The sequence below is a fragment of the Salvia splendens genome, chromosome 2 (assembly GCF_004379255.2).
Source record: "Salvia splendens isolate huo1 chromosome 2, SspV2, whole genome shotgun sequence".
Taxonomy (NCBI): Eukaryota; Viridiplantae; Streptophyta; class Magnoliopsida; order Lamiales; family Lamiaceae; genus Salvia; species Salvia splendens.
The window spans coordinates 15,294,831-15,321,806 of record NC_056033.1 but is presented as its reverse complement, the minus strand read 5'-3'; the positions used below and the strand labels follow the sequence as shown (position 1 = coordinate 15,321,806).

Genomic DNA, 26,976 nt, shown 5'->3' with positions numbered 1-26,976 from the left:
ATGGGCCAAATGGGGATATTGCACAACAATGGCGGTGATCAGAGGCGGACACACGTGTAATGAGGGGAGGGCTTAAGCCCTCACCCAAAATTTCATTTTCTTAGTTTTTCTACTTCTAAAATTTCTAGAATTTTTAAAAATGATCTTTAGCCCTTACTAAATTATTGCACCAGACAACTAAATGATCTGAATTAGAAATGTAAAAATGGCTGAATTGAATCAAGAAAACAAAACATACAGAGATAAAATGGAGCAAAAATGGTTGTATGTGGTTGAGGAAGACGATGGCCCGCTTTTTTAAAACACAAACGTGTAGTATTAATAGTTTAATAATATTTTAATGCTTATGTGTGAATAGTGAGAACATTGACCACCTTGAAATGAGGTGTTGTTCATTTATTGGTTCATATTATAAACTGTTTTAGTACTTTTTAAATGTTAAAATCTTTTTGCTTAAAACAAGACGTTTCTTTATTTTATATGCGCCGTGTATTATTTTGTATTTAGGGAGTTGGACACAAAATTTTAATAAATGATAGGTTCTCCACCTTTTCTTTCCTTTTTAATGGACACAAGAGAGATTATATATTTCTATATTTATATTTCCTTTATTTCTTGTTCAGTTTGTCCATTAAAATTGATTACTTTCTATATTTGGAAATAAATCTTTCTATTTTTCTCTTCTTCCTAATTAAAATATTCAACTACCTTTTTCCCTCTACTTGTTCCACCTAATAATACTTCCCAAAATCTCATATCCTCAAGAATGTGGACATCTTGAATGCGACGAATGGAGTACTTTTTTATCTCTTAAATACATAGATTTTGGGAGCATTACAGGTTTAACTGTCAAACTGAACTAATTTTGTTCGATCAACCAAAATAGCTAAAAGAGACTTTTTTAAGCACAAAACGAGTAGTATAGTAGAGCCCCTACCAACAAAATTTTCTGCGTCCGCCCCTGTACGTGGATAACTTCTTTAAATATACGCATGTGCTACACTAAGGCTATATGTGTGTAACCACTTATGAAGAGTGTTTTGAGCAATAAAGAGAGAGAGATATGCATCTTTATCACAAGTCATAGAGTATTCATTATTTGGCAGACATGCAGTGCTGTTGCCAAACATTTAACACACACACTTTCTGTACAAACTAGTAGTAATTGTTTTGACATGTGTAACTGTGATTTGTTAAAAACAATACTCCGTATTTGGCTTTAGCCAAAAATAGCTAAAAGAGACTTTTTTAAGCACAAAACGAGTAGTATAGTAGAGCCCCTACCAACAAAATTTTCTGCGTCCGCCCCTGTACGTGGATAACTTCTTTAAATATAAGCATGTGCTACACTAAGGCTATATGTGTATAACCACTTATGAAGAGTGTTTTGAGCAATAAAGAGAGAGAGATATGCATCTTTATCACAAGTCATAGAGTATTCATTATTTGGCAGACATGCAGTGCTGTTGCCAAACATTTAACACACACACTTTCTGTACAAACTAGTAGTAATTGTTTTGACATGTGTAACTGTGATTTGTTAAAAACAATACTCCGTATTTGGCTTTAGCCAAAAATAGCTAAAAGAGACTTTTTTAAGCACAAAACGAGTAGTATAGTAGAGCCCCTACCAACAAAATTTTCTGCGTCCGCCCCTGGCGGTGATGGTCGGATAAAGGAACTTTTATCACTAGCTAGTCGGAATATATACCTTTTGTGTGGGCTAGACGATGAATACCAAAACTCCACAAAAGTATGATGCTATTTGCCTATTTGTTTTGGCCTTTTGGGCTAAGTTTTGACGGTTTAGTTTTCGGAATACTCGATAAAAGACTTCATACTGGAGTAGATGTTGCACTTTTATATTACTTACGTTGGCAATTGAAACTAAAAAATATTGGTGTCAAGAGAAAACTAAAACTTATATATAAGTCACATGAGCCACACTCACTCCTCACATCACCAATTGATTTCAGGATAGAACACATGAATTTCTATCAGCATACACATTTTTTAATTCTCTGATGTGAGATAATTTGAACTCCAGCACCTATTTTATATCTTTGTTGATAACTTTTCCAAACTAGCTTGTATATATCTATGACGCTGTTTGTTTTGGGCTAAGCTTTCACGGTTTACTTTTTAAAATACTCGACAAAAACCTCATATTAGAGTAGATGTTGCAATTGTATATTGCTTACACATTTTTTTAATTATCCGTGAGATAATGTGAACTCTAACACCTAAGAACTTTCCCAAACTAGCTAGATTCTATGTGTCATCCCATATAAATGGAGTATCTAGTTTAGGCAATCTAGTATTCATGTGTATTGTTGGAATAACACATGAAATCACTGCCAAAAAAAAGTTGAATTACTAACAGAATTACCGACGGTGGTCAACCCCTTGGTAATTACCAATGGATTTCTGACAATTCGTAGTAAAAAAAAACCAAATATTCTTCATCCTATAATAAGAATTATATTTCACTTTTACCATAAATGGTAAGTATGCCCTACATTCCACCAACTTATTCTACTCGCATTTTTTTATAAAACTAATATATATAAGTGAGACTCATATTCCACTAACTTATTCAACTCAATTTTCTTTACATATCCATGCCAAAACCAAATAGGACTCCTATTGTATGACGGAAGGAGTATAAATTATAGACATAATTTTCCGTCGGTAAATTTGTTATTTTTTGTATTAAATTAATTTTAAAGTGGCTAAAACGAAAACTTTTAGATAAAAAAAAGTGTTAAGATAAAACGATTTAAAGACATAGTTACAATTTTATTTTTTTATTTTTTTTGTTGCGGAGGTGTCTAGGCCTCATGTCACCATAGTATAGCCATGAATGGGTATTTTTTATGAGTACAAAATTCTTAAACCAAAAAAAAAAGTGAGCAGAATTTCATTTAAGAAGATTTGTGTGAAATGCATCTGGATCGACATACTAGTATTAAATATGCGAAGAAAATTATGGAGACATGCATTTTTGCGATAATATTCTAGAGAAAACAAGATTGATGTGAAATGCATATCTTGATTGTTACTAACATTTTCGCTCTCAATAGTCAAAATTGGAAGCAATATATACTATAGTATGAAAACCACCACACCTTAATTTAATTCTCTTATCGACAACATATAATTAATAGAGTAGATTTGCAGTGACATTACATATGTAGATATTTGAATTTCATTCTAGAATAGTAACATCGGAAGCACATGGCAAGAAATACAGCACTAAAATAAAAGTGACACACACTAAATAATCTCTTGTGCGCCACCCACCAATTATCATACACTAATTTCACGTTCTATTTATTTCCTCCTCATGTCAACTTCACAACTATATATACATTACAATTACATCCCTTCCACTACAACAATTTCTCAATACCAAATAAATACTACTCTATACATATTAAATGGCTTGCCCAAGCGATTGGCCCGAGCCCATAGTCCGGGTCCAATCCCTATCTGAGAGGTGCGGGGGCGTGGGCCGGATCCCCGAGCGGTACATGAAGCCCGTGGAGTCGAGGCCTTGGTTGACCGAAGGAGGCGAAGAGGCCAACATTCCGGTGATTGACCTCGCGGAAGAGGGGGAGATTGGGGGCCGTGTGGCGGAGGCGTGCCGCGAGTGGGGTTTCTTGCAGGTGGTGAACCACGGGGTGTGCCCGGAGCTCATGGAGGCCGCTCAGGAGGTGTGGCGCCAGTTCTTCCTGCAGCCCATGGAGGTCAAGCAAGCCTACGCGAACTCCCCGGCCACCTACGAGGGCTATGGCAGCCGCCTCGGGGTCGAGAAGGGCGCCATTCTTGACTGGAGCGATTACTACTTCCTTCACTACCTCCCTTGCAACTTGAGGGATGTTAACAAGTGGCCTTCCCTCCCCATTTCTCTAAGGTTTCTTTTTTTTTTACTAGAAATCTCAATAATAGTACTCTGTTATACATTAATAGAGTCATTTTATTTTCTCTTACTTTATTCATCATCCATTTAACGCATTATTCTTGAATTAAAAGAAGAAGTGAGGGAGTACTATTTGTTTTCCTTTTTCTCTCTATTTCATATTGACCTATAATCGCTATTTTAGTGCCTACTAGATAAGGGGTTAATTTTGTTTGCTCAATCATGTTGTGAAATGTGGAGCAACTTGTGTGTGTGTCAATATGATCCACAATTTTTTTTTATAGTGGTGAGTGGGATGAGCATGAAGCAATTAAGTGGTGGCATGTTTGAAATTGGAATAGTTAAAGCTAAGTGCGATTAACTAATGGGAAATTAAATGTGTATAGGGAGGTGATGGATGAGTACTCAAGGGAGATTGTGAGGCTAGGTGGGGTTTTGCTAAAGATGCTGTCGATAAGCCTCGGATTAAGACAAGATTTTCTACAAAATTCGTTTGGAGGAGAGGATGTTGGGGCGTGTTTGCGGGTCAATTACTACCCGAAATGCCCGCAGCCGGATCTGACCCTAGGATTATCCTCGCATTCGGATCCGGGTGGGATGACGTTTCTGCTCCCAGATCAGAATGTCCCGGGGCTCCAAGTTCGAAGGGGCGACAATTGGATCACGGTCAAACCCGCCCGACACGCCTTCATTGTTAACATTGGTGACCAAATTCAGGTTAGCCACAATAAATCTCTATACTTCCTAAATTTATTTTTTTATGTGTGTAGTTAATCTACTTACTAGGACTATAATAATGAATATATATTTTTTTAATTTTAAAATCTATGTAAAATACGTAAAAAAATAGTATTATGTATTTAGGAGAATTTTAAGAAATGCATGCATATACATAGTCATGTGGACTAGCTATTGAGTACATGCCAAAGTAGGGTATTTCTTGATAAAGATTATAATGTATAGTGATATTTTGCCATTTTGATGTATTGTATATATTAGATTGAACAGTAGTAGTAGAATTACAATAGATATAATTATGTTGCATAGGAGAGCTCATTCTCAATGAAGTATAATCTCAAAATTTTAAGTTTTTCAAGTATGAAACGATCAAGTAATTATGCATACCTCTCCTTGAATTTTGTTTTATTAAAGTTAACACAATATTGGCTTCATGTGCATATGTCACATGATTTAATGTGAATCAACTATTTATGTATACATAGAAACTTCAGTTGTAAAACCAAATTAAAGAATCTAACAAAAATTCATATGGGCAGAGCACATGGAAACACTAGACGATTTTCTTAATTAATTGGGTCGGTGTGGTTATAAATAAAAATTGTTTATTTAGAATTTTAACGACGGGTGGTTAGAATTTTGATTATGAAATGTCATATAATGGAGTTTGGCATTATCGGATTTCTCCACATTAAAATATGAGTATAAAACAACATTTAATTAAACGTGCAAATATAGTACTCTAATTGTCTTTGTTTGACTATTGTTATTTTCCTACCATCGTTTTCAACCGAAAATAAATCAACTCCAAGTTGGAGAGAAATTCGAATAAAAAGTAGTGGGTCCACTAATGTTTGGCCATAAATAGTGTTTTTTTGGTGTCCCAAAATATTAATAGTGGTGAATGTGATGTACAATTTTGTCTAACAATGATCAAGTAGATCACATGTGTGTTTTTCTCATAAGTTCCTGTTTTGGATGCATTCGGTCGCACCCATCTATATTTATCTCTTCTTATTTTACCTATTGAATTTTATTTAATTAAAGATTAAGTAATTAGGAATTGTGTTTTACAATACTTATATTGTAATCTTAAATTTACAAGAAAGTTAAGTATGTTCGCCAAAATATATATGAACTAACATTATATTGCTAACTCATCAACACAGTATTGAAAATGTCAACACGATGATATTAAAATATCAACAAATAATGTCAACGAAATATATTGAAATGTCAACAAAATTATATGTTGAAATTTTAATATCATCGTGTTGACATTTTTAATAAACTACATTGATGAGTTAGCAGAGTTATCAACCTAAGAGAGTTAGCAATTGATCACACCCATAAACTATAAATGATAAGTTAGGATATAATTTTAATTTTGTAATAGGTATCCTTATATGGTACTTAAAATATAAAGTTGGTTAGATAGTCATGTTTCAAATCAAAGTTATCTATTTTTTATTTATGTGATTACATGAGATAGAGCTCTTGCATAAGTACTATAGTACACTTAATAGTAGTATATTTGACAAATATAATTGAAAGAAGAAATAAAATAAATGTTGATAATGATAACTAGAAGGGATGAATATAACATATTTCTCTATAGTTCTAAGCAATCCCAAAATAAAAAAAACATCAAACAAAATTATAAATTTTCTCTTTTTATGCACTATAAGCTCACACTCACTGTGTAACTCGAAAATACTCATAAAAGAAATTGAAATAACTTTATTTTTTAAGTTCTGTATTCTTATAATTATCATTTTTATATTAACGTAGTATTATTTTATTGAAAATATACTAGGTGTTGAGCAATGCTATCTACAAAAGCGTTGAGCACAGAGTAATTGTGAATTCCGCGCAAGAGCGCATTTCACTGGCCTATTTCTATAATCCAAAGAGCGACTTACTCATTAAACCGGCGAAGGAATTGTTGGCACCGGACAGACCCGCACTGTACCCAGCCATGACCTTCGATGAGTATAGGCTCTTCATTAGGACCAAGGGCCCTAAGGGAAAATCTCAATTAGGAGAATCTTAAAATCTCCACATAAAGTAGTAATAGAATTGCTTTAGCCGTGTCTTAACTACTCATTTATCTTTAGATTAATTTGGATATAATCAATATATTTGCTATCGACTATTATCAAATTTGATTGTATAGGAGTATATTGAAATGATATACACTAAAGTGAATACATAATACAGAATTACAATATTATTGTACTACGCGTGTTGATTTCTGACTAAGTTGGTGATTAACAATAATGTATTTTTCGTTCATAATTTGGATTGAATGTCAATAAAAGAAATTAAATAAAGGTAATTTGGCATCAAATTGAGTTCACATCTTGAAACCAAATCGATGTTGTTCATTTAAAATTTCTTTTGCTAAAATGAAGCTTAACTTTCTGCGTGACAGTAATTGGATTATTGTAGGTCAAAAATTGTATAGGAAATGTCAATAATTTTGATTAAAATATATAATATCGCTATTAAAATTACATTAACTAATAAACAACATTTATACATGTGGAGGGGACCGCAGGCAATGTTAGTCGTGATGGGCAGATGGCCAATGAATCATTCACCAAATCTTTTCTTCTTTTTGTTTTTTTCTATGGGGACAATATCGATATGCTACTTGACAGTACTTAGAGTGTCCACAATAGAGGCGGAACAACCACGTCACAGTCACAAAAACTTGTCCATCCAGTAGCACCATCACAAAAACTTGTCCAGTCCAACCGCAACAATGACACAGCCACTAATCACATTATTTTATCAATTGTTGTAATATTTTAATTGGACTAGAATAAAATTAATTGGAATGAAATAATTAGAATAAAAAAACAGTATTCATTAAAAAATGAAATAATTAAGAAAATAAAAAATTGCCGGAAATCGCCACCACGGCGGTCGACGGCGCGCAATAGGCCGCCGCCACCACCCCTTCCTCGCCCCCTTCCCGGCGCGGATGCCCTCTCCACCGCCGCGGCGCCCTCCGTCCCTGCAATAGACCATCGCGGCAGTATCACTGTGGACACTCTTAGTTTTTTTTTTCTTGCAGATAAAAATATATATTCCTTGTAAATATATAAATGGGGGAATTGAGAAAATATTAGAAAATGAGTAAAAAGGAATGATTTGCGAACAAATAGAAAACGTACGCACTACAGTTCTACTAAAATATTCACTTTTTAATTGCAAAAAATTATTCATATACAAAATAAATTTGTATACTGTTACTACTGCATTAATATGCGAAAGAGTGGCGTAATGTTAACTACTGAAATTTATGATCAGTTGGCAGAGTGATACTGATTGATTTAAGATTTTCTTGCAATTTGGTTGCTAACTAGGTTGTTATTTGTCTATATATTTCGTGATTTTTTTGCATTATTTTGTCTTGGGGATTATTGATAAATACAGATTTTACACTTAAGAGTTAGACTTAGACTTATTTTGATTGATTATATTACTCTCTCCGTCTCATGTTACTTACACTGTTATTTTTCAGCTCGTCAGAAACTCCTTACACTATTTATAGTTTAAGTTAGAATTAATGCATTTAATTAATATGTTAGTTCAAGTTAAAAGCTCATTTATTAAGTGATGTCTCATTACATTTAAAATTTAAATTTAATTACACTAAAAAATCAATCCCAAATTTATAGCCTAAAATGAAAAGTGCAAGTAACATGGGACGGAGGGATGATTTAAGTATGTTTTTCTCCATATTATTATCAATTAGTTATTTAACGATTTTATTGATTTTTTATAGAGAAAATGGCTTACAATAGTCGATTAACACCGAAAACAAAGTACTCCTATATACCTGGTGATTAGTCTTTCATCCAGAAAAAAGAAAAAGAAAAAGAAAAAGAAAAAGAAAAGGAAAAAGGAATCTATATCGTGAGATATAAAAATAAAATCTTATTTATATTTTGTTTAGGGCATCTCCAGTGGCTTTCGCCCAGCAATAGCCCAGCCACAAACTCCTCCTGCCACATCATCAGCACTAAAAATCCTTATGTCACATCATCAGCACAAAAAATCCTCCTGCCACATCATCAGAACAAGCAAATAGCCCACCAATAGCACAACAATAGCCTAGTCACATCACCCCTAATTATATAAAACAAATAGTAATTGACAATCACACAAAATACGGAATTAAATGTACGACACAGATACAGGAAAATTCAATAATATTATTTAAATTAAAAAAAGTACAATAAAAAAATGCATTAATTTAAAAAAAATTACATTAAAAAATTACATTATTTAAAAAAATTACATTATTGATCTTGTACAGAAATTAAGATAGAGAGAGTACTCGTTAAAACAAGTAGTATGAATGAAAATGACGTGCAAATCGAGTATATATAGTGTTTCAAAAATGTTTAAAAAAAAATTAAATTCGCTCGCCGGTCCTGAGCCTGTAATGGCGGCGAGCGGATCAGCGAGCGCATCGGCTAGCGCTCGCGAATCGGTCAGCACTAGCCGATTTTTTCGCCGAAATGGCGCTCGCCGATTCCAATGGTTCGGTGAGCGGACCGACGAGCGCCGAAAATCGGCTAGCCGGCCCGCTCACCGCCATCGGAGATGCTCATAACGTGATCAGTGCATTGAGTGGTGAATATGAAGTTATAAACTAGTAGGCAACGAGCTTCCCACGTGTAATTCCTGAATTTTTTTTCCCTTCTCTTTTATTTATTTATTTTGACGAGATTGATAGTTTATACCAACTCAATGAAAACATAATTTCCGATTTTAAATCAATAAATCTATTTCTTTAAAGTAGTTATTGCTGGATTTATTTCATTGTATTCATACCAAGTCTATATAACTATATTTGACAACAAAATGTAACTTAGTAGAACATTTTTAAGTTTTAACACCAAGTTACTCTTCAGTGCTTCTGCACATTCATGCGAAATGTTTGTTAGTTTTAACTCTATAAATAGATTTTAAAAATTCGTCTATATTTGTTCTATCAATAAGAATTATTTCATTGTTTTCAAGAATTATGGATGAAATTTAGAATGTAAACTTTTTCATCCATGATCCATAATGTTTTCTATAAGTCGAATTTAATTTGGAAATCGGAATTATTAAAATATTAGTGATTATGACATTTTCTTTTACTAAGCTATCCCATTAATCAATTTACTTCTCATTCATTCTTATTCTCATACAACAAACCTTTCGATATTTTGATTGAGAAACTTTTAGCAATAAAAATAATAATTCAAAGCCTTCAAAAAGGCTTCAAAAATACCTGGAAAATGTCTCCAAATATTTTTTCCATTCGTCAAATGGGAGTAAGAGGAAAGAAAAGATAGAACGATGCCACAAGAGCATTCCTCAATGTGGGAAATACACAAAATTTATACTTTGTCCCATTAAAATTAAAATATTTTTATTTTTGAATTATCAGGTTAAAAATGAAATACTCTATTTTCAAAAATGAAAAAAAAAATTATCTCCAATTTTCTCTCTTCATTACCTAAAAACCCAACACTATATAAAATCTCATGCAAAAAAAAAAAGAAGTCTCAGCAACTCTTATTACACAATAAAAGGCCAACTCTTCAATCTAGAAATACACAAGTAAATAAAAACCTACTATGGACCAAAATTGGACTTTAGAATAAAAATAACATAGTTTAATAGTATAACAAAGCAAATAATTTTAAGTAGACTATGGGTGTATCAAAGAATACAGCATCCCATGAAACAAGAACTAGTTAACACAAAATTCTTCATAACATAAGAAAAAATTTCTGTGAATAAGAGTTCCAACACGGTTAAATAAATGAAAAACAACTTGCAGCAAAGTCAGCATAAAGTCTAGATCTCATGCTCAATACGATATTTTGATAGGCTATCATCTTCTGCAGCTTAAACCGCCGTCAAAAACGCAGTTCCTGGTTTCCGGTTTGCCAAAATACCATGACAACCCAAAAGCTGAAAAAAAATCCAAAATGATTTAAGACATTATCAACTGATCAAGCATCCTGGTTACAGTAAAACAGATATCATGATTGTCTTAGAATAATAAAATCAGCTGCAGTTTTAATAAACAAACCTTGGCATTGACACCATCAGGTTGAATTCTGTTCTCTGATTTCCACCTCACATAATCACTACGGTTGAATTTAGTGAATCCCCTGAAATTTACACAAGCAAAACAAAAGCACATTAGAGAAATGAATAAAATTATGCATAATGATTAATGAATGAAGGTAAACAGTGCAAATATAAGAGTTGTACCACTTCCTGCTGACAATGATCTTCTGACGGCCAGGGAACTTGAACTTGGCACGACGCAACGCCTCTTGAGCATGCTGGCTGTTGTTGTCTTTGCAGCGAACAGAGAGGAGAACCTGCCCAATGGCCACACGAGCGCACACATCCTGGGGCTTGCCAAAAGCACCCCTCATACCGGTCTGGAGCCTATCAGCTCCAGCACACGACAACATCTTGTTGATACGCAGCACATGGAAGGGGTGGACCCTAACCCTCAAGTGAAAAGCATCCTTTCCAGCGAATTTGGTCATGTACTTGTTGCACGCGATACGTGCAGCTTCAAGTGCCTCACTGGACACGTTCTCCTTCTCCCAACTGACCAAGTGGACACAGAATGGGAATTCATCAACACCCTTCCTCTTCATACCCACATCATAGATCCTGATCTTGGGATCAGGCACACCACGGCAGAACCGTGATTTTGGGTATGGCTTATTCTTGATTTGACGGTAGCACCTTGCTGGCCCTACAAAACAAGAATCCAGTACATCACAATTACATATAAACTCAGCACAAAAAACAAAAAACTTATTCACATACGAACTTTAGCACAGTCAGGTAATATATATATATATATATATATATAAAGAAAACATCAATACAATATCAAATGGAAGGGAAGAGCATATAAAGAATGTAACACTAATGAAAACCAAACTTTCATGACTACAAATCAGATAACTATCAGTTCAACATTTCACAAAATCTTCTCCGTCAACAATCTCATATTCAGATGAAAAAGACATGAGCTTAAAAAATCAATTGAAGAATCTCAAACCTAAATCTCAGCTCAATGAAATGTTCTGAACGCTGAAACTAACACAAAATCAGTTAAACGTCAAACGAAAATCGGTCGAGTTCTTCTAGAAAATGGAATCATTCTGAAACTCAATTGAAGCCTAAAGCTCAGATAATTAAATTTTCTGAATATTGAAACTAAATGAAAAACAGTTAAACGTCGCCGTGCTCTTCTACAAAAACCAAACATTCGCTTATACCAACAAAATCTACATTCCAGAATCATAAAGCTCCGCCACAATTATCATGATGATTTACAGATTGAGACCGATAGTTGCAAAATTGCAGCAAAACCAGGTCAAATCTAGTTATAAAATCAATAACAATGTATACGGTAAAAACGAAAAGATAAGAATCAGGTGGAGCAACTTACTTCTTCCCATGGCGATTTGCGTGTGGTTGCTCCTCCGCCCCTGCAAAATGAGAAAGATGGCTGATGGAATGGGGAAAAGGTTTTTTATTTATAGGAAATGGTGGGTGTTGGGCTTACGTATTGGATTATGTCAGATGGGTCGCCGACTCTAGATCTGACCTTTTTTTGTGGGCTAACTAAATTATTGGGCTATTTTGAACATTTCAACGTCTAATATATAAGCATCGGAGTATTCAACTCCTTAGAAGAAAATAAAAACGAAATAAACACAAAGTAATATGATAATATCCATCATTAATAAATAATTTATAGCTATAAAAAAGATGATTTCTGGCTATGTTTTGAATATTTAATAGTTTTTGGTGGAATTTTAAATATTTAGTGTATAGTGGACGTTTCTTATCCACTAGTATCACACCCACGGTCTATTTTATTGATATCAAATTATAAAATATATATATACAATAAAAATTATATAAGTCTAAATTATAAATAAATTTAATAATAGATGTATATAATACTTCCTCCGTTCCACAGTAGTTGAGTCATTTCATTTTCTGCACTCGTTTTGGGAAAATGATACTCCCTCCGTCCTTGGAAATTTGTCACATTCCATTTTCTACACTCATTTTTAAAAAATGATAGTAATAAATAGTTAAAGTGGAGAAATGGTAAAATAAATGAAAGAATATTGTAGATAAGAGTCTTCAATATATTATTCTCTCTATCTTACTTTATTCTTTCTTTAACTATTTATTATCATTTTTCTAAAACGAATGTAGAAAACGAAATGTGACAAATTTTCATGGACGGGGGGAGTAATAAATAGTTAAAATGAAGAAATAGTAAAGTAAAAGAGAGAATAATGTTGATAAGAGTTTTATCTACATTATTATCTTTCTTACTTTACTATTTCTATATTTTAACTGTTTATTATGATTTTTCTAAAACGAGTGCGGAAAATGAAATGACTCAACTACCGCGGAATGGAGGGAGTAATATTTAGCCGGATTATTTTATCGGATTCTGATTTTTTAGCCCAAACTCTCTAATTTTGAAGGGTTATTCGGACTAGCCACCAGGTTCGGGCTAAACTAATATCCATAGCCTAGGCATGCACAACGGTTCCGAACCGCCAGTTGCGGTTCATGAACCGGCGGTTCACGGTTCATCATATGCATGAACCGGAACCGGCCCACCAAGGGTCCCGGCGGTTCCAGTTCCTGTTCAAAAAACCGCCGGTTCACCAGGCGGTTTAGGTTTATACAATTTGTATAAGAATTATTCTTTCAACGTGTATAATATTATTTATTAGTTAACATATACATAAATTTATAAACATAAGCAAATCATTAATGATAAAGAAGTAATGAATAATAGTTTATGTAATAATATTTGTTGATAAATTATAATAATAGAAGATAGAGTATTAATATAGACGAAGAATGATGGACGATCTATTATAAACTTACAAATAATGACTTTTATCTCACATTGAAAGAAAGAGTAACACATCCAAGAATGTGTAACTATAAAAGAGAATAATCCAATATACTCTCTTCCAAATTAAATCAAATCCAATATACTCTCATCCAAGTATTGGCATTTTAAAAATCAAATCCAACTTTAAGTACGGATTTTTTTTTTGTCTTTTTAGTCTTTATTATGTATAAAATGTGCTTAAACAAATTTCAAACAATAAGGTGAAAATTACAATTTTATTGATAATAAATTTGAATAAGACTAAAAATTACAACTTATAATGAATACATTTTATTTATAAAAATTAATAAACACTACTTAAAGTTAAACATTTTGATTTTTAAAATATCAATACTTAATATTGGACTTGAGCATTTAAATTGGAAGAGAGTGTATTGGATTATACACATTGAAAAAATAATTCTTATACAAATTGTATAAACCTAACAATAATTATTATACAAATAAATATTTTCAATATACAAATCATATTTCTCAATAATTCTTTATTTTTATCAATCAAGAATATATTTGAATAATAATTTTGTTTATATTTATCATACAAAACATGAAAAAAAGTAGAAGATAAAAGAAAGTTTTGTATCCCACATTGGAAAAAGATGAATGGATACTCTAAACATGTAGTTATAAAAGAAAATACTTCAACATATTTTGTCCCACATCGAAAATGAAAGATAAAACATTCAAGGATGTCTCTATAAAAGAGAAACAACCAAGAATGATTTTGTCCCACATCGAAAGTGAAACATAAACATTCAAGGATGACTCTATAAAAGTGAAACAACCAAGAATGATTTTATCCCACATCGAAAGTGAAACATAAAACATTCAAGGATGTCTCTATAAAAGAGAAACAACCAAGAATGATTTTGTCCCACATCGAAAGTGAAACATAAAACATTCAAGGATGTCTCTATAAAAGAGAAACAACCAATAATGGTTTCATAAATTTGCAAGCCCATCAAATATATGTGGGCTGTTATGAATTTCTTGTATTCATTTATTTTTAAAAATAAAATTTGATTGAACCGCCGGTTCACAGTTCAAGAAATCTTCGACCCTAAACCGGCCCTCCTGAACCGCGAAACCGCCTGCCGGTTCAAACCACCGGTTCCGGTTCTGGTTCATGAACCGGCGGGCCCAAACCGACGGTTAACCGTCGGGCCGGTTCAGTTTGTGCATGTCTATCCATAGCCTCATCTATCAAAATTTTTGATAAAATAGACTATAAAATTGTCAAATTGGTCACCTAACTATGGGGTCTAATTTAAAATATTTGAATATGTAGTACTCCCCCGTCCCACAATTTTGTTACGCTTTGATCGGACACAGATTTTAAGAAATGTAATAGAAAATGAGTTGAAAAAGTTAGTCTAGAGTGAGTATTACTTTTATATTTTATTTTTTTAATAAAATGTGAGTGAGAATGAGTTAGTGTGGGTCGGTCCACTACAAAAAATGGTAAAAATGTGAAATGTGATATAATTAAAAAAAATGTGACAAAATTTATAAAAATTCCAAATTTATTATAAATCCATAATTTCTAAAAAATAACATCATTAAGAAAAATAACTAAAAATGAGTATCATAAATCCATAATTTTTATCTTGCATGTATATATTTTTGGATTTTAAAATTGTTACATATAACTTCATTGATAACAATTACAGATAAATCATTTTTCGATCTAAGACTTAAGCAAAATATGACCATATCTTAATAACAGACTTCTCATATAATATTGTTCACTTAAAAAAGAAAAGCTAAATATTTATTGTTCTTGAGCGAGTAGTTAATGGTGTGCGCAGTGTATTAAAAAATCATTTTCCAAAATTTGCTTTAAAAGAAGATGGAGGGAATATGCATTACCTATTAAATATAGCACTGAACTAAAAAAAACAGTTTTAAGACTAAGATATCTATTAAATAAACGAAAATGAGATAATTAATGGAGTAATTTGTTGATAATAAATATAATTATAATGCATTAGAGCACCCATAATGGGGCGCCCGATGGCACTCCCGATGCGTGCCATCGTCCTCGGACACGCCCGATGGCTCCATTGTGGGTGTCCGGACGATGGCACGCCCTACGCCCACGCCCTAAGCTTCGGGTGCGGAAGAAGCGCGGACGATAGACCATCGTCCGCCCCATCGGGCACCATTGTGGGCTCCGTGGACGATAGGCACGGACGATGGCACGCGTTTTTTAATTTTTTTTTTCCAAATCTTGTCTATTTAAACCTCGTTTCTCATTCACTTGTTCATATGAACATCTCGCCTCTCTCATTTCTCTCATCTCTCACATTTCTACCTCTCTTACATACCAAAATGAACCACGACGACGACACCACTAGTTCCTCGGAAGAAGGTAGTCCGACCGGGGATGCCTTATATGCAACCGTTGAAGAGGCCATGGCGGAATGCTTAGCCGAACTGCAGCGCGAGGAGGCGGCGGCAGAGAGGATCCACAGGCCTATTCGACGTCGGACGGTTGTCCGACGCGACCACGCGGCAGCTCACCAACGTCCGGTTGCAAACTATTTTGCCGAGCAACCACGGTGGGGCCCGACTGTTTTCCGCCGCCGGTTTAGAATGCCGCGTTACCTTTTTCTCAGCATTGTCCGGACGTTGGAGTCAGGTGATGAATACATGACGTATCGGGAAGATGGCGTCGGCAGACCCGGCCTTACACCGTTGCAAAAGTGCACGGCTGCACTCCGTGAGTTGGCCTACGGCACCACGATGGACATTTTCGACGAGTACCTCCACGTCGGGGAGACAACAGGCCGGGAGTGCCTGAAGAGATTTTGTAGGGGAATTGTGGAGGCCTACGGGGACACATATTTGCGCAGGCCGACTGCTGTTGATTGCCAGGGCCTGATGAAGATGCACGAGACGGTGCATGGCTTTCCTGGGATGTTAGGGAGCATCGACTGTATGCACTGGGAGTGGAAGAATTGTCCGAAGGCGTGGAGAGGCCAATTCACTAGTGGATACAAGGGCAGCCACCCGACGATGATCCTCGAAGCCTTCGCTGACTGTCGGCTCTAGATCTGGCATGCTTACTTCGGTGTAGCCGGGTCGAACAACGACATCAACATCCTCAACTCATCCACCCTCTTCACCGAGCAATGCAATGGCAACGGCCCGGCCATCGAGTTCACTGCTTACAGGCGCCAATACCACATGAGGTACTACTTGGCCGATGGCATATACCCACGGTGGCCTGTTTTTGTGAAGACGATCAGCTGCCCAATTGGTGAGAAGAGGGTTTTATTTGCGCATAAGCAGGAGGCGGCGCGGAAGGATGTTGAGAAGGCATTTGGTGTGCTCCAAGCACGGTGGGCAATAGTGAAAGGGCTGACTCGTCTCTGGTTCAAGGAAGTCATCGCCGATGTCATGTATGTGTGGATGATCATGCACAATATGATAGTCGAGCATAAAGGTGGGAACATCACCGACTGGAACGATGATGAAGGTGCATCTAGCTCGTCCGGCCCGGCAACCACGCCCACCGCTAGAGGATTACCGACGGACTTCAATGAGGTTCAATCTAGACAGGCCTCAATGCGCAACCAACAGGACCACTCTCAGCTCATGAAAGACATGATTGAAGAAGTGTGGGCCCGTAACCGCCGTCGCTGAGTTTGCGTATTTTTTTAATTCGTATTGTAATGTATTAATTTTTATAAATGAAATGAAGTTTTTCCCAATTTTTGTAATTATTTAAATATTCAAATTACAGAAAATGCATAGGGCGCCCCATTGCAGGTGGGAGGGTAGGAGGATAAAAATGAGAGCGTGGCGGTGCATAGGGCGCGCCTTAGGGCGCCCTAAGAGCATCTGCAACGGTGGACGGACGGGGTCTGTCCGTCCGTGCCGCTGGCAAGGACGAGCTCCGCCGCCGCTGCGCTCGCGCCGCTGGCACGGCGCTGCTCGATGCATCGAGCACGTCCGTGCCAACGAGCAGCTGACGTGGCGCGCAGCGATTGAGCAACGTCATAGCCGTTGCCTTTGAAAAAATTTTTTAATTAAAAATCAGTTTTTAATTAAAAAAAATTAAAAATAAGGAAAAAATATTTTTCCACTTCCCAAAAAAAATATATCCGTTTTTTACCGTTTTTTACCACTTTTAATTTTTTTCTCCCTAAAAAATACACATTTTCATCTATAAATACCTCCACTTTCACACCCAAAAATTCACACCACACTACACAATTCTCATCTTCATTCTCACATATTCATTATCATCTTCATTCTCTCATATCCATTCTCAATCTTTCTTCCATTCCTACAACATAACAATGTTCGGCCAAGGCAATAACCCCCCGGGCTCCCACTGTTGAAACCCCGAATGGTTCTCTTCACAACCGTCTCCTAGTCCGGAAATGGAATATTCGGCCCCTTCTCAAACCCAAAGTTCGGCCGTTCCGGGTGGCTACCGGCCATACCCAATCGACGACCAAGATGCCCCCGAAGGGCAATATGGGTGGACACCCGAGCCTAGGCCGACCGCCCACTCCCAAACTCCGACTCCTCCTACTCGCGGTGTCCGCACACCTTACACTCCGGCGGAGATGGATTAATTGTTCGCGGCGTACTTGGAAATCTCCGAAGATCCAGTGGTTGGCACGAACCAATCCGGCGATCACTTTTGGTGGCGCATCGCTCGCCGGTACAATGAAAACCGACCGCCGGAAACAATCGAGCGCAACGAGAGTATGGTGTGCAACGCCATCTACCGAGCCAACGAAGAAATTGGCAAGTTCAATGGCTATTTCCTCCAGGAAGAGCGGTCGGAGCGAGGTCGACATCATCACTGTCGCGATGAACACCTACCAATCCATGAACTACAAGCCATTCAAGTACCTCAACGTTTGGCAGGAGACGCCGACGCACCCGAAGTATAGGGGTGGCATAACATCCTCATCTAGCGACTCCTCCAAACGGTCAAGGTCGGTATCCCTATCCGACGCCGGCTCTGAAGAAGTGGCTAGCCAACTCGCCGGAGCTAACTTGGGTAGCCCCGACGCCGGCCTGAGCGGTTCCCAACGCCGACCGCAAGGAAGGAAGAAGGCGGCGGCCAACCGCCGTCGCGCCGTGGCTGTAACCGCCAATGCTCCCGAACCCGCTCCCGTTCCCGTTCCCGTTCCATATGCGCCACCTCCACCCCCCACCAACTCGTTGTGGACCCTCTTGGCCAAACTCAATATGGCCGATAGGTCAACTATGACCCCCTCGCAACTTCGATCGCATGAGGCCATGATATTGGGCCTCCAAAGACAATTGTGGGTAGTGCCGCCGGATGAGTAGTCTTCCACGGGGTATTTTTAGCTTTTAATTATGTACTTTTTAATTTTTAGGATTTTAATTATGTACTTTTAATTTTTACGATTTTAATTATGTCGTTTTTATTTTATTTGTCATTTGTAATATTATTTAGATTTTTTTAATGAATTTCAATAATATGGAAATGTTTTTTTATTGAATTTTAAATTGAATTATGCTCGTCCTTGCGGAAGAGCACAACTGTGCGTGTTGTGCTCTTGTCAGAGAGCAGACAGAAAAAGTAGGGTCGGGCCCACAACCGTGCTTGTTGGCAAGAGAACGGTTGTGGGTGCTCTAAAAGCATCTCCAATGGCGGACGTCCGGTCGGACATCCGCGACGGGCGACCGGGACGTCTGCTATTGTGGCGTTTCAACTCGGATACGGACATCCCGTAAGGACGTCGGATGTCCTCGGACGTGCGGGCGACGGGCGAGCGGACGTCCGCCATTGTGGCGTGCGTCGGACGTCCGGGTCGGATGTCTGGTATTTAATTTTTTTTTAAACTCTATATATACAGCTCGTTGAACTTCATTTCATTCGCACCACTTGTGTTAACAAGTTTCTCTCTTCTTTTACTACAAATTTCATTTCTACTTAATGGAGAACGACAGGAACTCCCCCGCCACGAGCGAGTCGCAGACTCCGACGTTTCCCGCCGAACTGAAGGGAAACTCTAGCAGAAATGCGACAACGGTTCCGGCAATATAGGGGATGGGTGGAATGGGTAGGATGGGTGGTATGGGTGGGATGGGTGGGATGAGTGGTATGATGTCCCCTTACTGCAATATGTACAATTGGATGAGTGGCATGGGTGGTATGGGTGGTATGATGCCTAGGGCAGCGGGGATGGGGGGCATGACCCCAAATATGATGGGGATGGGGATGGGGATGGGGGGCATGACCCCAAATATGATGGGGATGGGTAGGATGATGCCGGGGATGATGCCGGGGATGATGCAGACCATGTCTGGGGGAGGGGGTGGCAGGGGGCCCTGAACCACTAGCGGACGATGTCTATCGGCCGGTTATCGATGTTGTCTACTGATACCCCCTCCAGTTTTGTTCCGGAGAATCAGTTCACCGGCGTGGATACTTTCTCTTTTGAGGAGTTGGGGCTATCTCCAGTCAGGGAGACTCCCGATGATGTGGGGACAGCGGCAAGGGGCAGGGGCAAGGGCCGTGGCAGGGGCAAAAGCAAGGGGAAAGCCACGGGCTCTTCCTCGCGAACGGTGGCTGAGGAGGAGGATGATGAGGAGACGGGAAAGAGGACGGTCTGGAGCGTGTGGGAAAACGTCGCGCTTTCGAAGGCTTGGGTTTCAATAGTCGAGGATCCCTATGTCGGTGCTAACCAGCATATTGACAGACTTTGGCATCGCGTCGCTGAAGCCTACCTCACATGCAAACCGGCTGGGGCGAAGTGTCGCGTGCCCGAACAATGCCGGAAACAGTGGGAGCGGTTGAGGCCTAAGCTTAGTCGATTTGCCGGCCTCTACCAAAACAATCTCAGCTAGGCAACTAGCGGTATGTCCGAGGAGGATGTGAAGAACCGTGCCTTGGCGCAGTACCTCGACAGATCCTTGAAGTTCAAAGATTTCGACCAGTGGGAGGCCTATCTCGTGGTGAAGGATTCCCAAAAGTTTTATGGGGGTGTCGAATCGGGCTGGCAGAAGCGGACGAAGATCAACGCTTCCGGTGAATACAGCAGCAGTGCTGGTTCGCACGAGCTCCCGGAAGCCGAGGAAGTGTCCCCGCTACCTCAATCAGACTCCCGCCGGCATCGTCGCCCGGTTGGGCAAAAGGCTCCGCAGCGGAAGGCTAGGGGAAGCAGCAGCGGTAGCGGGTCGTTCGAGGTCCAATCGGAGGCCCCTGCTCCCCCAGAAGAGTACGATCGTCTCGCCCGCGCGCAGATAACGACTAGTTTGGTCCGGACCATGCATAGGTGGCATAGCACGACAGATCCTGTGTACAAAAGGATGTTGAAGGATGTCATCGATGGATGTCGGCGCGATTTGGGGATGGCACCCATTGGAGATGATGGCGCCGAGATTAGCGGCGGGGGCGGCACGGGCGAGGGCGAGGGCGGCACGGGCGACGAGGACAATGCGGAGTGAGTCGAGTCTAAATTTCTCGTATTATGTTATTTTTATTATGTAATTTTTTTCCTTTTTTATTACGTAATTTTTTTTCTTTTTTTATGTAATTTTTTTTAATGAAGCATTCGCAATTTTCCCATATTCCGTGTCAAAATTATAATTCCGTTACGTTTATAAATAATTGTGATTTTTTTATTGCGGGAAGTCCTAGTGGGAATGGCGATGGGAATGGCGGATTGTGAAGGGGATGTCCTAGTGACGTGGCAGTAGGATGGGAAGTCCTAGTGATGTGACAGGAGGTGTTTTTGGGAAGTTCTAGTGAATGTCCGAATGAGACATGCGTGCATTGGAGATGCTCTAAGAGCACCCGCAACGCATGCCATTGCGGTGCCTTATTTCGTTCCGGAGGAACAGAACCGCGGCGGCACGCGTTGCAGCCGCCCGTGTCGTCGCCATTCCGTGCCGGTGCCGTGCCAGGTGCCTTCCCGCGAGACGCGGCACGGCACGTTCCGCCACACGCCGAGGCGACGTGGCGGCCTCCTATTCGACGCGTGACGCCCACTCGCTGCCCCGCGAGTGGGCGTCGTCACGGTGACGCAATAATTTGATTTTTTTTTAAAAAAATTCGAATTTAATAAAAAAAATAATTTTTTTTTGCAATAATTCGAATTTTTTTGGCGGATGAACTTATTAAAATTGTGTACTTTTATTTTTTTAGGATTTTAATTGTGTGCTTTTTATTTTTTTCAGTTTAAGTTGTAACTTTGTTTTAATGTTGTGTGTTTTTTAATAAAGTGTGTTTGTTTTAATTGAATTGAGTTGGAAATAAAAATAAAAAATGAAATTTAATGAATAGTAATTTAAGGAATGGTTAAGGAACAGAGAGTTGCAGGTTTCGTTCCTTAGTTAAGGAATGGAGTAAAAAAGTACAGTGGGACCCACAAATAGTAGTTTAAAGAACGGTTTAGGAACGGTATAGAAATAGTGCTGTGGATGGCCTAATGCTCCAACGATCCAATCTCCCGACAACGATCCAACCTCCCATTCTCCTTAGTTTTACCATCCTTCTTCCTCAATCCAATTACCGCAATTTTCTTCTTCCCAAATCTACATTTCCATCGATCTTTTACCTTTTTTTTGCAGCAATTAACAATTCATGGTTACGTGATCATTCTCAACATCCCCGAACAACACTAAATTAATCGATTATTTAATCTATTTCCCCCCATTTTTCTTAATTTGAATTTTTTTTATTTAACCAATTCATGGTTACACGATCTCGATCGAGAATGGCGCCGGGAAAGGGCAATCCAAATGAATAAAGGCTATCGATACATAATCGCAGATCATGTATCGGTGGTGCAAATGGGTAGCTACAATTATTACAAGATGTTCGGTTGCTTCAACCGGAAGTTCAAAATCAGCGAGTCGGGTCCGCCGCCGGACGTGAGGGAGGCGTTCTGGCGGTACGCTGCGGGCGGGCAGCAGATGACGGCGGATCAGCTGCTCAGGTTCATGGTGCAGCACCAGGGGGATTCCAATTGCACCGCCGTTGGCGTCGAGGACATTATGCAGCACGTCTTCCACCGGCGCCACCACCACAACCACCACCACCACCACCACCACCACCAAGAGACGAGGAACCTCAATTTCACCCTTGAGGACTTCTTCTACTTCCTCTTTCAAGACGATCTCAATGGCCCTATCAATCCCCAGGTCTAATTCATTTCAAAATCCCCAATTCAATTGTAGGCCGTGTTTGGCTAACTTTATGAATTTTAAGAAATGCTACAAATTTGTAAAACTGTGAAAAGTAGAAATGAACAAGTTTGTTTGAGGAATTATGTACAATTTATATTTACCTTGGCAATTTGCACAATTCCAGGTACACCATGACATGACTGCTCCGTTGCATCATTATTTCATATATACAGGTCATAACTCCTACTTAACCGGGAACCAGTTGAGCAGCAACTGTAGCGAAACCGCTATCGTAAGAGCTCTTGAGAATGGTGTGAGGGGAATCGAGCTCGATTTATGGCCCAATTCGTCCAAAGATAACGTGCACGTGCTTCATGGAAGGTACGGTAAGCTTCGTATATTAACATCCCTCGATTTGCAAATGCTGTTGTTGATCACCTTGTGATGTCAAATCCTCACATTTTGATTGTTGAGGAAAATTTGGCAGGACGTTTACAACTCCGGTGACACTCATCAAATGCTTCAAATCTATAAAAGAGCACGCCTTTGTTAAGTCGCCTTACCCGGTCATAATCACGTTAGAAGATCATCTCAATCCAGAGCTCCAAGCTCGAGTGGCGGAGGTAAGGCCCTTCTCTCTTCCTAGATTGCATGTTTTTGGAAGTTATCAAGATATGGTTGTTTATGAGAACTCTCTGTTTCTTTTTGTTTAGATGGCAATACGAGTTTTTGGAGACTTGTTGTATTGTCCCGAATCAGGATATGTGGAGGACTTTCCTACAGTTGAGTCCTTGAAACATAAGATTATGCTCTCAACAAAGCCACCCAAGGAGTATCTCGGATCCAATCACGAGGAAGGAGAAACCTCCTCGCCAAAGTATAAAGATTATTCTGATGACGATACTGAAGCTGAATCTGAAGCAGATGACAAGGTCAAATATCGATAAACAGAGTTTTGTTCTGTTTATTGCTTCAAGAAAAATGGTGCTAACAAGCATTATTTCTTTCTTTCTTTCTAGCACGAAAGCGACAGTGATTATGAGGATTACGACAACTGTGGTAGGGGCAATGTGGCAGCACCTGAGTACAAATGTCTTATCGCCATTCATGCCGGTAATGCCAAGAAGAAGAGCTTGAGGCAGGTGCTAAGAGTCAGAATGGACAGAGCTAGACGGCTTAGTTTGAGCGAGCACGAACTCAAGAAGGCCACGTCCTTGTATGCTAGTGACGTCGTGAGGTAACACTTCATCCATGTATTGTTTATTTTGCTTGATTCTTTCGTGTTCTATTACAAACCAACGATCACAGCTACTTGTTCCCACTTAAAAACATGTTGTAGGTTCACCCAAAAACACTTGTTGAGGGTGTATCCTAAGGGCACACGAGTAACTTCATCAAATTTTTGCCCAATCATCGCATGGATGCATGGGGCGCAGATGGTTGCGTTTAATATGCAGGTTAATTTTGTTTTCTATGGATGCATGTTGTTTTTTGTTTTTACAGTAACCATAAGTTTCTTGCTGAAATAGCTGAGTTGTATTTGATATAATAGGGATACGGAAAAGCCCTTTGGATGATGCAAGGATTCTTCAGAGCGAATGGAGGCTGTGGTTATCTCAAGAAACCAAATTTGCTTATGAGCAAGAATTCAATCGGAGATGTCTTCGATCCCAAATTGCCATGGCCTGTGAGGGTGACATTAAAGGTGCTGACACGAATTTTTTTCAAAGTTTTCTAGGTAGCTCGACCTAATAGGTGTGAAATCTGTGTGGTAGCGTTTCTTATAATTCTAGGACGCATTTTAAATGTGCTTGGAGAGCCTGTTGATAATCTAGGTCCTGTAGATACTCGTACAACATTTCCTATTCATTGATCTGCGCCTTCATTCTCAGGTAATCGTGTACATGGGAGATGGGTGGCGTTTGGATTTCAGCCACACGCATTTTGACACATATTCACCACCAGACTTCTACACCAAGGTAACCAAGGATTTCATATTAGCATATGATTTGATGAGTTAACAGTGATTAGTGGTGTCAAAAATAAGTCAGTAGATCTAAATGGTTTCAACAAAATGTTTGTAACTTCAAATTGGTGAAAGTAGAAGCATGTGAGCTATGATAGAATGTTGTGTGCAGATATACATCATCGGTGCGCCACTAGACGCCTCAGAGAGTAAAACGAGGATAATAGAAGACGATTGGGCGCCTTACTGGGATCAGGAGTTCAGTTTTCCATTAAGAGTTCCGGAGCTAGCTCTCCTACGAATAGAAGTCCATGAGTATGATAGATCGGACAAGGATGATTTCGGAGGGCAGACATGTTTACCTGTGTCAGAGCTTAGACGGGGCATCCGAGCAGTTCCACTTTACGACAAGAAGGGTCGAAAATTCAAATCTGTTAGGCTTCTTATGAGGTTTAGGTTTGAATGAAATGCATTTTTGATGAAATTAGTATACATGTTTCTTCATTAATTTATTTTTTAACTTTTATATAGGCATATGCTTAAGCTCCATTTTTGGTCTCACACAAGGATTGTTATGTCCATATTTAAGCCGTTTGTACAATAATTGTTGCCTTTTTAGAAGATAGAAGCATCAGATTTATAATACTATGCTTGTAGTATATATATTCTATTACTTCCTCCGTTTCATAGTAAGAGAGTCGTATCCTCTTTGGACCGTTCCAACTATTGTGATGCATTAATTTCCTTTAATGGAAAAACAGAACATTTTTTATCCATCTCATTTTATCCTCCTACGGGTCTGTCTACTTTTTTCTACTCTTATTTATGCACTCTTTAATTGTAATTTAATACGATAAATTATAACCATAGTACTTTTAATTGTTTGTCTAATTATAAAATTAGATAATAAAGTCCAATTAAGGAAATGCTGATTTGAAAAACCTTTATTGCATTATCTCTCGCTTGTATATGACATCCTTCACCTTTTGTTATTAAGATATTAATATTAAGAGACTTAGTTGTCATTTCTTAGAAATTTAATGCAACATCTTACTTTGTAATTTTAATTTCTTTTGGAGCACTCTGGAAATTTTCTACAGATTAGATAAATCAAAATACTGATAATATTTCAAAGATAATTGAAATTAAAAATTAGAAACAATTACTGACTGTACCGCATGACTTTTAGCATAAAATAATGTTTTTCCACGCACAAACGCCATTAACAATAGAAATTAAATATACTTAATCCAGCTTATTCGTTTACAAAATCTTTACCAATTGTATTTCCTGCTTCTTGCTTTATTTTTATATATATTATTAGGAAGTTTACCAGAAGAAGTTGAATTGACAATTCGAGAGTGATACAACACCTTTGCACAACCTGTGAAACTCAGAAAGGATAGTATGCTACACTTATTCCATAGTCAATTATTTCACTTATAATATGCTTCATCCATCTCATAAAAACATATATGCATTTATGAACACTGATTTTTTTAAAAAATCTAATATTGTTTGTATTAAGTGTAGAGATATTATTTCACATTGGTGTCATTTGTATTGTGAGTTAATTCATTGTAGTGTGTTATTATGTAAAATAATTGTAAAAAAATTATGATGGTAAAATATTAATGAAATAATTTGTCGTGGGATAGTTAAAAAATTGAAATATTATTTAAAAAAAATACATCTATCCATATGAGACGGAGAGTAGTTTCCCTCATAGTAGTACTCCGTATTTAGTATATGCAAAATGACTACAAGGTGGGACCCACATAAGTGTAATTTAATTATTTTAAGTGAAGTACGAATAATTTAAAGTTTAAACTAGTTGCGAAAGAATCAACATATTGTTTAGAGTATCCACTTTAGGGCCGGCGCGCCGGCCGCCCCATTCGCGCCGGCCGCCCCGCCGATCTATAGTGGCGAGGACGTCCGACCCGAGGCGGACGGCATTTCCGGGGTGCAAGGGCCTCCGCCGAGAGTTGTGCGAGGACGCGCCGGTGCCCGATCGCCGCACCTATAGGCACGCCGGCCTATAGTGCGCCGGCGATCGCCGCGCCAGCCGCCCCAGTCAATTTTTTTTATTTTTATTTTCAAAAATTCAATTATAAATACCACCCCTCTACCACCCATTTTACACCCTTTTCACACACTCTCCATTCATTCAACCTCTACACTTTTACTCTCTAAAAATGCACGGTGGAGACGACGAATCAC

At 38.2% G+C, this 26,976-nt stretch overlaps 3 protein-coding genes across 4 annotated transcripts; 2 read left to right on the top strand and 1 right to left on the bottom strand.

Annotated features, from left to right (window-relative positions):
- The first annotated feature begins 3,375 nt into the window (after nucleotides 1-3,375).
- Nucleotides 3,376-6,937, top strand: LOC121789874 (jasmonate-induced oxygenase 2-like). Its single transcript, XM_042188218.1, has 3 exons — nucleotides 3,376-3,916; nucleotides 4,309-4,639; nucleotides 6,477-6,937. The coding sequence occupies exons 1-3, from the start codon at nucleotides 3,441-3,443 to the stop codon at nucleotides 6,711-6,713; spliced, it is 1,044 nt and encodes a 347-aa protein (XP_042044152.1). The 5' UTR covers nucleotides 3,376-3,440; the 3' UTR covers nucleotides 6,714-6,937.
- A 3,411-nt stretch (nucleotides 6,938-10,348) lies between these two features.
- LOC121789882 (60S ribosomal protein L10-like) lies at nucleotides 10,349-12,208 on the bottom strand. Its single transcript, XM_042188227.1, has 4 exons — nucleotides 12,159-12,208; nucleotides 10,952-11,453; nucleotides 10,767-10,848; nucleotides 10,349-10,645 (listed from the first exon to the last, which is right to left on the bottom strand). The coding sequence occupies exons 1-4, from the start codon at nucleotides 12,166-12,168 to the stop codon at nucleotides 10,580-10,582; spliced, it is 660 nt and encodes a 219-aa protein (XP_042044161.1). The 5' UTR covers nucleotides 12,169-12,208; the 3' UTR covers nucleotides 10,349-10,579.
- Nucleotides 12,209-22,114: 9,906 nt separating this feature from the next.
- On the top strand, nucleotides 22,115-25,398 carry LOC121761871 (phosphoinositide phospholipase C 6-like). 2 transcript variants are annotated; one of them, XM_042157582.1, is made up of 9 exons: nucleotides 22,115-22,802; nucleotides 23,050-23,168; nucleotides 23,275-23,410; nucleotides 23,501-23,719; nucleotides 23,807-24,024; nucleotides 24,127-24,244; nucleotides 24,340-24,492; nucleotides 24,680-24,766; nucleotides 24,926-25,398. In XM_042157582.1, exons 1-9 carry the CDS (start codon nucleotides 22,401-22,403, stop codon nucleotides 25,217-25,219), a joined length of 1,746 nt encoding a protein of 581 aa, XP_042013516.1. In that variant the 5' UTR covers nucleotides 22,115-22,400; the 3' UTR covers nucleotides 25,220-25,398. The 2 variants fall into 2 exon arrangements, with proteins under 2 accessions (XP_042013516.1, XP_042013509.1); XM_042157575.1 differs by having other exon boundaries at nucleotides 22,972-23,168.
- The last annotated feature ends 1,578 nt before the right edge of the window (nucleotides 25,399-26,976 follow it).

Excerpts from the sequence above, each read along its gene's own strand:
- LOC121761871 (XM_042157575.1), top strand. The coding sequence starts at position 22,401 with ATGAATAAAGGCTATCGATACATAATCGCAGATCATGTATCGGTGGTG. Across the intron at positions 23,720-23,806 it reads AATCTGAAGCAGATGACAAG|CACGAAAGCGACAGTGATTA; the intron begins GTCAAATATCGA and ends CTTTCTTTCTAG. Across the intron at positions 24,493-24,679 it reads CTGTGAGGGTGACATTAAAG|GTAATCGTGTACATGGGAGA; the intron begins GTGCTGACACGA and ends CTTCATTCTCAG.
- LOC121789874 (XM_042188218.1), top strand. The coding sequence starts at position 3,441 with ATGGCTTGCCCAAGCGATTGGCCCGAGCCCATAGTCCGGGTCCAATCC. Across the intron at positions 3,917-4,308 it reads TCCCTCCCCATTTCTCTAAG|GGAGGTGATGGATGAGTACT; the intron begins GTTTCTTTTTTT and ends AAATGTGTATAG. Across the intron at positions 4,640-6,476 it reads ACATTGGTGACCAAATTCAG|GTGTTGAGCAATGCTATCTA; the intron begins GTTAGCCACAAT and ends AAAATATACTAG.
- LOC121789882 (XM_042188227.1), bottom strand. Across the intron at positions 10,849-10,951 it reads ATCATTGTCAGCAGGAAGTG|GGGATTCACTAAATTCAACC; the intron begins GTACAACTCTTA and ends TGTAAATTTCAG. Across the intron at positions 10,646-10,766 it reads CTGATGGTGTCAATGCCAAG|CTTTTGGGTTGTCATGGTAT; the intron begins GTTTGTTTATTA and ends ATTTTTTTTCAG.